At 44.9% G+C, this 11,381-nt stretch overlaps 1 protein-coding gene across 1 annotated transcript; it reads left to right on the forward strand.

The window, feature by feature from the left end:
• Positions 1–1,730: 1,730 nt before the first annotated feature.
• On the forward strand, positions 1,731–10,058 carry LRIF1 (ligand dependent nuclear receptor interacting factor 1; the record flags this gene model as incomplete). Its single annotated transcript, XM_079546475.1, has 4 exons — positions 1,731–1,795; positions 5,316–6,831; positions 8,313–8,591; positions 9,594–10,058. 4 exons carry the CDS (start codon positions 1,731–1,733, stop codon positions 10,056–10,058), a joined length of 2,325 nt encoding a protein of 774 aa, XP_079402601.1.
• Between the last annotated feature and the right edge of the window lie 1,323 nt (positions 10,059–11,381).

An 11,381-nucleotide genomic window follows, 5' to 3' on the forward strand; every position in this document is an offset into this window, starting at 1 on the left:
GGATAGGTATTTTATTCCTCTCATGTATCACACGTAAAAATTCCCCCTTCCATTGGAATGGCTCCTTCTGAAGTGTCACAAGGCTGAATAGCCTGTTTTCTTTGTTATGGTTGGGGTTCTGTTATGGTTGTGGGTTTTCATCACCGTGGGTACTACTTTTGTTTATAAAAGAAATAAAAATTGTTTCTGACATGAAAAAATGTAAGGTCTGTAGATTAATCTGTTGTCACAATTGGTGTCCATCTGCCCTCTTTGGAAAGAAGACAACTATTGCATCAATCCCATACGCCCAGACTTCTTCTAACTGAAGGCATCTGTTGACCAGTGCAGAAGCAGCCTCTGAGCCACATGAACTGGGGGTGTGTTGTTTTTTTTTTTTGTTTTTTTTTTTACAGTAAATACAAAAGCTGTGAGGACCATAAGAAAGATCTGAGAATGGGCCGTGTCCTCCTGCTGTGCTAAGCCTGAACTGAGCTGCTGGCTGTGCTGGTGCTTCTCGGCATGCTCCTCTTCAGCACACAGAAGGGGTGCCAGGATGACCTGAATGAAAGGCTGAGCCCTGGATGAGGGGCAATGCAGTGATGCAGAGCTGGGTATTGCATCGTGTTCCTAAGGCACACTCATCTCCTTCGTGTTCTAAAGAGGACAGCTTTTGCTGTTTCAGTGTCACGTCTAGCATTGCTGTGCAAGCAAAGACTTTGGGTGCTTGTTGGTCATAGGTGTGCATGAGGATGGAGTGGCATTGCTTCCTAGGAGGAGAGACTGCAGGTGTGGAGGTTCAAAGAATCTTCGGGACACCTCTTGTTGAAAAGCAGCTGCACGGTTTGGTCTTTGGTTGGAAGAACTGAGATCTGTGTCTGCAAATAAGCTATGTAGGAGAAACACTTGAGCAGGAAACTGCAAGAGCAGTGGAGCTGGAAGATGTTGTTTCTTGGTGACAAAGCAGAGATGAAGAAGTTCCCTCATTCCCCATAAGCTCAGCAGTATCCTGTGGCAGTGAAAGCTGCAGTAAATGTTGCTTGGAAATGGGGATCCTACTGTGATAAGAACTTCAACTTCAAATGGACAATGAAATGTTTGAGCCACTATTTGGGCCACTTTTGTCAGAGTAGGAAATCATGGGTGAGAGCAACCTGCCAACACAGGTGGAAGAACGGAGCTCCACTGAGCTGCTCCTCCCAGCACAGTGAGGAGCCCCTCGTGTGCTCTGCATTTCACGTCGCTGTGACAATCCGCAGTCAGACAAAGCACAATGTCACCGAGTTGCTCTCCAGTCAAGTTCTCCTCTCGTAACAGACAGAGGCACCGCGAATCTTGGAGGCTGCACCAATGGATTCAGCGCGAGGTTCTGCCGCTCGCTCTGTGCGGGGAACGGAGCGGCGCTGTGCGCCCCGGGTCCGGCAGGGGGCGCTGCGATGGCGCCATGTGGCCACGAGGGGGCGCCAGGAGCGACTCCTTCACTCCCTTACTTCCGGTCCCGCGAGAAGCTCTCCCACCCCGACGCCGCCAACCGCTTCCGGCCGGAAGTGCGGCCGCCGCTCGCAATGTCCCTCGCTGCCGCAGGGCGGAGTCGCGTTCCATTTCCTCTCTCTCCCGGAAGTGTCCGGAACGGAAGCGGCCCCCGAGCGGCGGCTCTTGTACAGGAAGTGACGGTCCGCCGCGCCCCTCCTGCTGCGGCCGTTGTTCGCAGCCGGCTCTGCGCTCGGCCCCGCGGCTGAGGCCGCCCCGCCATGTCCCGCCGCCCGCCGGGGGCCTCGCGGAGCCGAGAGGAGCGGTCGGGCAGCGCACAGCAGTTGTGAGTACCGGGCCCGGGCGGCGCGGTGCGGGCCGGCCCGGCGCTCGCCCCCTCCCGGCGGAGGGCGGACGGGGGCGGGCAGCGACGCCGCCGCCGTCTCCGCCGCCGCGCTCCCAGGCGGTTCGGCAGGGCCCGGTACGGCCGAGCAGGGAGCCAACCGCCAGGTACGGTCCCGCCACCCTCCTCGCGCCGTCGGCGGGGCCCGGCGCTGAGAGGGGCGAGGCCGCAACGCGCGAGGCCGGGCGGCCGCCGCGGGGCGCTGGGCTGGGGAGGATCCAGGGGGAAGCCGGGAGCGGGAGGGCCGGGCCGCCGTCGAGGGCGCGTGTCCCGCCTCCGGCCGCTGGGCGCCTCGACGGGGCGACGTGCGGGAAGGAGACGCGCGGTCGGGCCCGCCGGCTGCCGGCTGCACGGCGGCTTTGCGCCCGGCTGCTGTTCTTGTGGGGCCGCTCGTTGCGCTCTGGGCTTTCTGCCGTTCGGGGCTGGCGGCGAGCGGCGCGGCTGGGCCGGCTGTGCTGGGAGCATTGGTGGGCGCTCCATGGCGAGCGGCGCTGGGAGTCGTTGTTCTAATTGTTACTAATTGTTCCTGATTGTTCTTAATTGTTCTCCTACCGCAAGGGCTGTTTTGGGGCGGGAGAAAGTGTTTCTGTACAGAGCTGTGAACCAGCACTGAATGCTTTTTGCTGCCGTTGCTGAAAGTTGCTGGATTATGGGAAAATATGAAGCTGTTGGGAAAGGCTTTCACCAAAGTTCTGGGCAGGATTTCTGGCTTCGCACAGCAAGTCAGAGTCGCTTTCTAGACTTTGGTCAGTGATAACAGCAAGACTTAACCATGACACTCAGTTTACGCATGGACAGGACATGGCTGTATGAAGGGAATGTGAACTGCAGTCAGTTTGCTTTAATTTGTTCCTGGGCTTAGGCCTCCAATTTATGCTCAGTCTTGTTTGGCCGCTTCCAGGATTTGATTGTGCAAATTGAAATAAATGAAGTTGGTTTTCTGAGGTTTGTAGAACTTGTGGTCCCTGATTGGTTTATTCATAGTTATGAGGAGGAAGTTGTTTCTGAAGCGTTACCTGGGAGGATGGACAGCTGGAAAAGCAGCTCACCAGAAAGAAAAGACTGCAATACAAAGATATTGCTGTGGTTGATTGTATGAGTGAAGAAAACAGGAATCATTCCAACAGAGGAAAATACAGGATCTACTTTCTGTTTTTCTAGCTTGATATGAAAGTGGTGCTTATATATGTTAAAATATCCTTCCTTCCTGTTTCCTTCTCTTATCACTGCTTTTCTTGGTTGCTTAATGCTCAACTCCTGTAGTTGAGGAGGAAGCTTTTGGTATTGCCACACATGCTGTCTTTGTAGCAAAATAATAACAGTTTTTGCTGAAGAAAATGGCACTTTGGTGTCACCTCTGTTGAGAATTTTGGACGGTGGTTCGAAGTGCTGTCTAGGAGCTCAGTGCTGAGCTTCGTGGTTCTGCATCATCAGTGGAGCTGGGAGGTTTAAAAGTGCTTCAAAAGACACGTTGGTTTTTTTTGTTTGTTTGTTTATTTTCTTCTGTTTTGATTACAGTCAAACATTCAAGTGTTTCTAGTTGTTGCTCTTCATTTAAACAGAAATATTTATGTAAGATCACGACGCTTCCGTGCTAGTTTCTATCAGCTGACCTTTCTGGTTCCAAAACGTCCTACTCTGTTTTACCACTGACTGCTCTGGTAGCATCCACTAAGAACTACGTGGCATGTTGGCAATGCTGTCATTTCCAGGATGCTGTTGTTTTTAAAACAAAGAATTTCCTGACCGCTGCACCGATAAATTACTTCAGTCTCTTCTTTTTCCACACAGAATGCCTAGAAATGAAATTGGACATAATTGTCCAATACTTTGGTAAGTGCTACCTGTAAGGTTACAGCAAAGAAAACTCTGCATGTCTAAAGCCTTTAGACAGACAGTAGCACAGACATTTATATTGGCCATCAAGGGAAATGCGATCTCTGACAACCAGGAGCTGATCTAATCAGGGAGTCAAGAGTGCCCTTCTGGTTTCTCATTTGCTGGGAAAGGACCACGTTTGAGCAGATGCAACGGCTTCATGCGTGGATGTTCTCTACTAATGGCTGTATTCTAAGCTGACTTGGAAGACCCAGCTGTATTACTTTGCTGCCAGAAAAAAAGTTTCAGTGGTTGAAAAAACTACTTGCCAGCAAGCAGAACGCAGTACTGTTGTCATCTGGACTGAGTTTGGGAAATAAGATCATGTTTTCAGTTAATTTGTTGATGTAGAAAGTCAGTAGGACAGAACTAGAATATTTTTGGTGACTGATGCTCGAGTTGGCAGCTTTGCCTTTTTATCCTGGTTCTGATGTCAAGCCATGAAGCTACGTGCTGTTCATTGGATCTTTTCTACTCTAGCGAGAGGAACTGTTCTGTTCTGTTGGCATCAGCCTGCTGTGCCCTGTTGGCAGTGCTTGGGGCAGTAGGTTGTTACACTGAGAGTCCAGGAGTTCTCTGGGGAAGATCCGTGCGTTCATGGGAACTCGTGCGGAGTGGGAGCGTCTCTCTGTCTTGCAATGGATTTGAAAGTCTTATGTCATTCCTATCTTGGCATTTGAAGCAGTCACAACTTTCAAATTGATGAGGTTCTGTCTGTCTGCTGTTTTGACTTTTTGTCTTCACATCTGCATCTTCAGATTTCAGCGGTTCTGATTCTCTGTGTTCCTTCTAGTTCTTGAAGCCCTTTTCTTCTTAGACTCCTGTTTCTATAAGTCATACAGAACTTCCATGTGTTCCTTGATTACATTCGTTTTCTTTAATTTCTTTGAAGATGACTGACCTTGTAGCACGTGTCTGTCCAGAGAAAGAATGAGCAGGTGAGCTGTAGGCAAATGAGTTGGACACCGTGCGTCTTATTTCGCAAAGTGAATGTATTTTACATCTTATTTTATTTTTTCCACTAGTTTGTCTAAAGTAATTTCTGCTTCCATCTTGTCAAGTGATCAATCTGCCTGTATTTTCCTGAAGCTTTCCTGAAATTCGTACTTCTTATCGCTAACTATGGGTGTTAATACAGCAAGGAGCAAAAATACAGCTTTTCTGTTAAAGCTGGAGATAGCTTTTTTTTTTTTTTTTTTTTTTTTTTTTTCCATTGGAGAAAGAAAGGCCCAGTGAGCAGAAGAGAAGGATAATTTAAGATGTTTCCTTGGGTCTTTAAACTCGTTGTTATCTGAGAAGGACGCTCTTTCTTGCTTCTCTATGGTGTAATTGTTGGATGTGATGTTTAGTCTGTAGTATTCTGAAATGCTAACCCAAAATGTATATATAGTATGATCAGCATGATTTTTGCCTCTGTGGTTGCTGAAAATCAGATCTGGAGTTTTTTGATAGCTAGTCTGTTTCTAAGGCATAGCAGCACTGGGTGTACAATTCACTGATGGACATTAATTAAAATATCTGTGCTGTGTTCACTTATACTTTCTTTCTTTTTTTCTTTCTTGTCTCCTTTCTTTGTTTTGTTAAGCATTGCAGGCTGTATGTACCGAGTAGTTCAGACGACGGGACCAGATGGAAAAAACCTTCTGAAATTACTCCCAATTTCTAAACCTTCTGGAAACTTTGTGCCAGTAGTTCAGTCTTCAGCCATGTCAAATAATCCTAACGTGAATGTTTCTAGTCCAGTCCATCTTGCTTTTAAGACACAGCTTGCCAGTACTGCTGCATCTTCATCTGTTAAGATACCTGTTTTTCAGTCTCCTAATTCTGGAAAGATTATCCTTGCAAGGACGTTAGACAAACAGGGAGGTGTTAGAGCAGGTTCTGATAAAGAAAGCGTAACGACAGAATCAGCTGCTGACGTTCAGAGTAGTTGTGTTTCGGTTGATAGACGGTCTTTGCAGAACGCTGCCGTAACGAGTTCATCTGAGCAGAGTCACACTGCGCACATGTTGGGAAACACCAAAGATAATCCCATTTCTGTGAAGCCTCCAGTACTGCCCTCTGGCCACCACCTCCAGATACCAGCGGATGCAGAAGTGAAATCTGTCCCAGCTTCTTTTTTACCGGCTTCAATCCAGCAAAAAATACTTGCCGCTGCAGCAACGAATGTGTCTGATGGAGCTGATAGTAAAAAAATGCCAATGGTGATTTATGTGTCACCTGTGAACGCAGTGAAAACGGTAATTCCCAAGCGTTTGCAAGCTGACAACCCCAAACCTGCCCCAGATGTTTCAAAAACGTTGCTAATGGCAGCTCCACAAAAGGCACACAGCTCTTCTCCTGAGACAGGAACGTCTGATGGTCAGCAGTGCCAGCACGCACCAATGAAATGGATTGTGCGAGAAAGTCCGCAGTTGCCAGCGCCCTGCCTTATTCCTGTAAAGTCATCAAATAACGTGGCTTCCAAGATCTTGAAAACTTTGTCAGATATGAAGAATGTAGAAGTGAACTCTGCAAATATTTTGTCACGTTTTTCTACTGGTTCTGGTGTAAGCAAAACAAAAATCACGTCCATTAAGGATAATGCTCTGGTCATGTGCAATGGGAAAGTCTATTTATTGACCAGGAGAGGTTCTGATGTTCTGTCGGCCCAAGCTGACATGCAGGCATCTTCCTCTTATGGTGCTTCACTTAAAAAGGGAACATCCAAGCTAATTGATTCTACTGAAGTCACTAAAATAAGCAATAAAGTGGTGAATCTGGTATTATCCAAAAACAAAGGAGTGCCGTTACCTCAGAAAGATCCTAAAGTGTGTACAAACTCTAAAGCTTCTTCACCTGGAAGTTTAAGAAATGACTTAAAATCTGCATCTGCAGCTCTGGTGATACCAAGTGTTGAGGAGCAGAGTTCCACTGTAAACCAGGGAAAGAGTTTGCCCTTCATGGAGAGCATCTCAAGTGGAACGACCCCAGTTACGGCGTTAGGGATGCAGGAAAATACGTGCCAAGATGGCAAGGAAATGATTCATTCCCCCAAAGCAGCAAGTGCTGTTTTACCTCAGTCTGAACATGAGTGTGCTTTCAGTGAAGACTGGCAAAAGGTAACTCCAATAAACGTGACAATCTCAGTCTCTGCTTGTTACATGCTCCTGGGTCTGATTAAGTGAAATGGCTTTTTCATAAGTTGACGGACTGTTTTTACCTTGTAACCTGTCACCAGAAATGCTGGTTTAAAATTAGATTTTTTTTTTTTTTTTAGTTCAAAAGCTGAAAAGGTTATTCTTTTCCCAGTTAAATTGCTCTGTGCAAATGGGAAAAGGCATAAAGGGAAAAAAAAAAAAAGGCAGGGAGAAGATGTCTCTACTTCTTCACAAGATTAGTTATCGCACATGAGAATATGGGTAAGCTGTTCAGCCTTTAAGCTCTGGTTGCTCTCTGCTTTTTAACATTGCTGCCAGATGCTGTAGGCATGGGGTGAAGTAGGGAAGCTTGGAATGATGTGAAAGGAAGACAAGCGGTCAAGCAGAGGTTTTCATTCTGAGACAATCTGATGTTCCTCCTCCAATTTCTGCTGGCTGATAGAGCCAAAGGCAAGAGCTACATTTCCTTTCTTTCATGCTGTGATGCAGTGGGATTCTTTGTCTTGTGGCTTGATATCAGGCAGGCGAAGCTCAAAATCTTCAATGGCAACAGAGCTGTCCCCCTTTTGACTGCCTATGTATTCTTCTAAAATCATAGCGTAAGAAATATCTCAAAGGCTATAGCTGCAAATTCCACAAACTCTGTACCTATGAAGGATTGCAAGTCAAGATTTCAGTTGCTTCTGAAGACAGAAGGAGTTTGCCTCCAGGTGAAGAATCATTCGGAAGGAAGTGTATACTTCTGTTGACCAGGCCAAAGAGAAATGTCAGATAAGTGTGTGTATGCACATTTCAGGCATTTATTCATTGCAGTAGACTGTAGGATCTCTTCCTCACTCCCAAAAAATCGTTCAAGTAGACTTTTTTTCTGTGAGGACTTTATGATGGCAAGTGGTAGCGTTTGACTTAATATCTGTGAAAAATAGCATTTCAGTTGTTGGCTTTTGGTCCTTAACTTTGCGAGCCTATGGGTGCCAGATGTAATGATGTGAGCTTGATCTTGCATATTAAAAAAGCCAGTTCAGGTTACAGTGAGGATTAGATATTAGAGGTGGTTAATAGTGCTTCGTTGGTATTATCAACCACAATGCAAATAAGAATTGTTTTCATCAGCCTGAAAGCGATGACGTATAGAACACTGATCTCTTGTTATTTGCCTTTGATACTTATGGCCTTTAGGGTAGGTGTTGCCCCTGTTGCTTCTTTTAATTCTGTAGTTTACTAGTTGGACTTTGCATTTACTGGATATTGTGCAGTGCACCTGATGTTTTAAGTAACTAATGTTAGGCCTATGATAATTTGCCTGTAATTCCTCAAAATTGGCTTACATGTCTTAAATGCAACTTGTGGAAAAGAACAAATTGTCATTAGGGCTTTGAGTAAACTAAGGCTTTTACATACATGGAGAGATTCATGGTTCTCTTACTGTTTCTGTATTGCAGGTCCAGCGTAAAAAGATGTATTCACTAGGAAAAGTTAATCAAAAAAAAGACCAAGAGAAGCCACATTGGAAACAGTATTTGCAATTAAGGACAAAATTTGGTCTCTATAAGGAGGAGAGAGTCTACCTTAAGAGAATACCATTAACAACCTCCTGTGAGAAACCAGATGAGAGGGTGAGCTCCAGTAACAGCTTGGAAAAGAAAAATGATTCTTGCACTTCCTCCTCGTTAGATGTGACAATAACAGACCGACATCGGGAATGTATTAAAGAGGAAAAGGTACCTTGACTTTTTTCGGTGCTAAAATATGTGTACTGCAGCACGTTCAGAAGGCAGTGTGAGTGTAGTCGGTACGCGGGTTGTGCTTTTTGCCTGGGCCGTCTCACCTCTGGATTTGTCAGGGGAAGTCGATAATTGTTAGATCATGATGGGAGCTGATCCTTGGACTTGTTTCTGTACCGCTGCAGAGCTGAGTGATTTCAGTATGACCTGAGTACTCTTTTATTATTATTATTTTTTTCTTTCTTATCCTCTTTTCTGGGTTCAGCTGGAAGAAACCTGAAGAGCAAATGCTTTGATGATGCTGACCCGCTAGTTATGACTGAACAGTGAAAAGGACAGCATTTATGGGAGTAGGAGCTATACCTCTGTGACCCTGATTCGTATTTAGCCTTCTACGAACAATTAGGCTTATCAAGTAGTGCAATGGATATATGCAGAGCAATCAAGAATTTTCCTGGGCAGCTTTATCTGTGTATTCCAGATCAGGCAAGTGCTGTTATTTGAAGGCACTTCAGACGTTCACATAGCTAGATGTGTCTCACTTCACAAAAGAGCTGTCCACTTTGTCACAATCAGTGTTGTTTAGAGAAATTTGCTCATGTACTTGCGAGGCGTTGAGAGTTGCAGTGTCTTTATGAACTTAGTCCTTTGTCATTGGATAGGAACATTCTGGAGTGCTTCTGGAAAGGTTCCTTTATTGTAAAGCCTTGCATTTTAATGCATGAAAATGATTTTTATCCATAGAAAGTGGTTCTGTTCGGCCTTCGTGTTCTACATTTTCTTTTGTATGGTTGTGCTCTACTCAGTCAAAGGCCTTTTCATGTTTTGATAACTGTATGTGGAGAACCCTATGTTGAGCAGATCTACTGCCTAGTAAAGTGATTCTAAGAAACAAGCAATAAGTAACTCCTGCAATATGTGCCCAGTAACTGTGATCACGTCATGTCAAATGGTCCTCAGTTTAACAGGAGTGTCTTTGTGTGTTTCTTGATCTTACAGGTTATTTTGGATCTAGAAGAGGGTTTATCTAAGAAAAGAAAAACAAAATCTTCACTGCCAGACAGTGGAAAGAGAAGGAAAGCATCAGTCAAGTCAGCCACGAGCTCAAGTTCAGAATACAGTGGCCGAAGTTCTATCACACTAAACAGAAGTGTTTCTCCTCCACCTGCCTTATTGCAGCAAAGCATCTCCACAGACTTTGTATCCTCAACAGACGCTGAGCGAGAGCCGTGCTCCCAAAACAGCGATGTTACAGACTCAGATATTCCAGTGTTAGTGTCCTGTGAAGACCATGCTTCACTTTTTGAAGGCTCTTTCAGAGATGATGCTTTCCCTTTGACTCCTCCAGACCTGGATGAAACGATCCGGGACGAGAAGATAAAACGACTCAAGCAGCTCTTGAGAGAGCGGGAAGCAGCACTTGAGGAAATGCGTAAAAAAAATGCAGCAAATCTGAAATACTGAAGGTGGTGGTGGTCTGAACCGTATTCATCTTCATCTCAGTGACTTGAAGAAGAAATTTTGTGTTCGAATGAAGGTGAATATTTCTGGAAAACGGAGGACCTTGAGGAAATTTATAATGTGTATTTATAAAAATAATTTTCCTACTAAAGACTAGAAATAAAAGACTTGGACCACCAGATTGTGCTTCTGGGACATGTATGTGTATCAGAATACAGAAGAGAGTGTTTTTACTATTTTTAGCATATCCTCTGTATTTTGCATTAAAGGGGTTTCTCTACTAGTCTTAGAAAATAAACTTCCCCTATTTGGAAATTTGTAGCCCATCTGTTAGAGACAGAGTGCAAATAGCACCCTCCCCCCTTGTAAATGTATATTTTTTTGTTTTCTTAATATTTTATACTGCATGACAGCTTTTGTGAATTACTAGGATCTGTCACTTGTCATAAAAGGTCCATGGTCAGTGTTTAATAAATGCTATTTAAGAGGTTTGGGGATTACTCTTCAGGCAGTAATGATGCTGATATCCAGGGGAACCAGTACTAACAGCTGCTGAAGTGTACCAGTAAAGTTATTTCGGTACGTGTTTCCTGCAGTTATTGTTGTAAGCCTTTATAAGGCCTTTGACAGATGTGCAATGTTGGAGTTTGGTTGTAGGATTATTTGGTTGTTGGGTAGGGTGGGTTGTTTGTTTTACTTTAATGAGTTAAACTGAATCATTCCTTATTTAAGCAAAAAAGATACATTTCTTTGTCTGTGAGTGGTATCTTTAAGAATTCCTGATGAATGTCTCTTCCGTTAACTCGTTCCGTCTTTATTTGAATGTCTCCTTCGTTTGATGCTGCCTACGTTTTGCATTGTAGAAGAGCACCGAAGCTGTCTTTGCCATCATGATTTTTATAGCTCTTCAGAGTGTTTCCCCAGCAATTGATGTCATGTGGTATGGAGGCCTTCTGCTCCTCTCTGTTGTCCATGTCACGGGATGAGCTAGGTTGGAAGAGACTTTCAAGGTGATCATGTCCAACCATCAGCTGACCAGGTCCCATCGCTGACCCATGTCCCTTTGTGCCACATTAAATGTTGTCACATCACTGAATTTTTAAGGACTTCATGCAGTTCTTTGAAGTCTTTATTGCTGCTGCCATGAATGCACTGCTAACAGAACGTAGCGTTGCTTTTTCTTACCTAGTTATGGCTTTATTCAACATCACAGATCCCTGTGGAACTTGCTCTGTAAGAGAGAGCAAGTGAGTTACACGTACTTTCTTGGTAAATATGCAAAGCACAGAGGCTAATTTATGGGAGGTGGGATTTTTGATCAGTGGA

Source organism: Tetrao urogallus (assembly GCF_951394365.1).
Source record: "Tetrao urogallus genome assembly, chromosome: 24".
In the NCBI taxonomy this organism is placed as follows: domain Eukaryota; kingdom Metazoa; phylum Chordata; class Aves; order Galliformes; family Phasianidae; genus Tetrao; species Tetrao urogallus.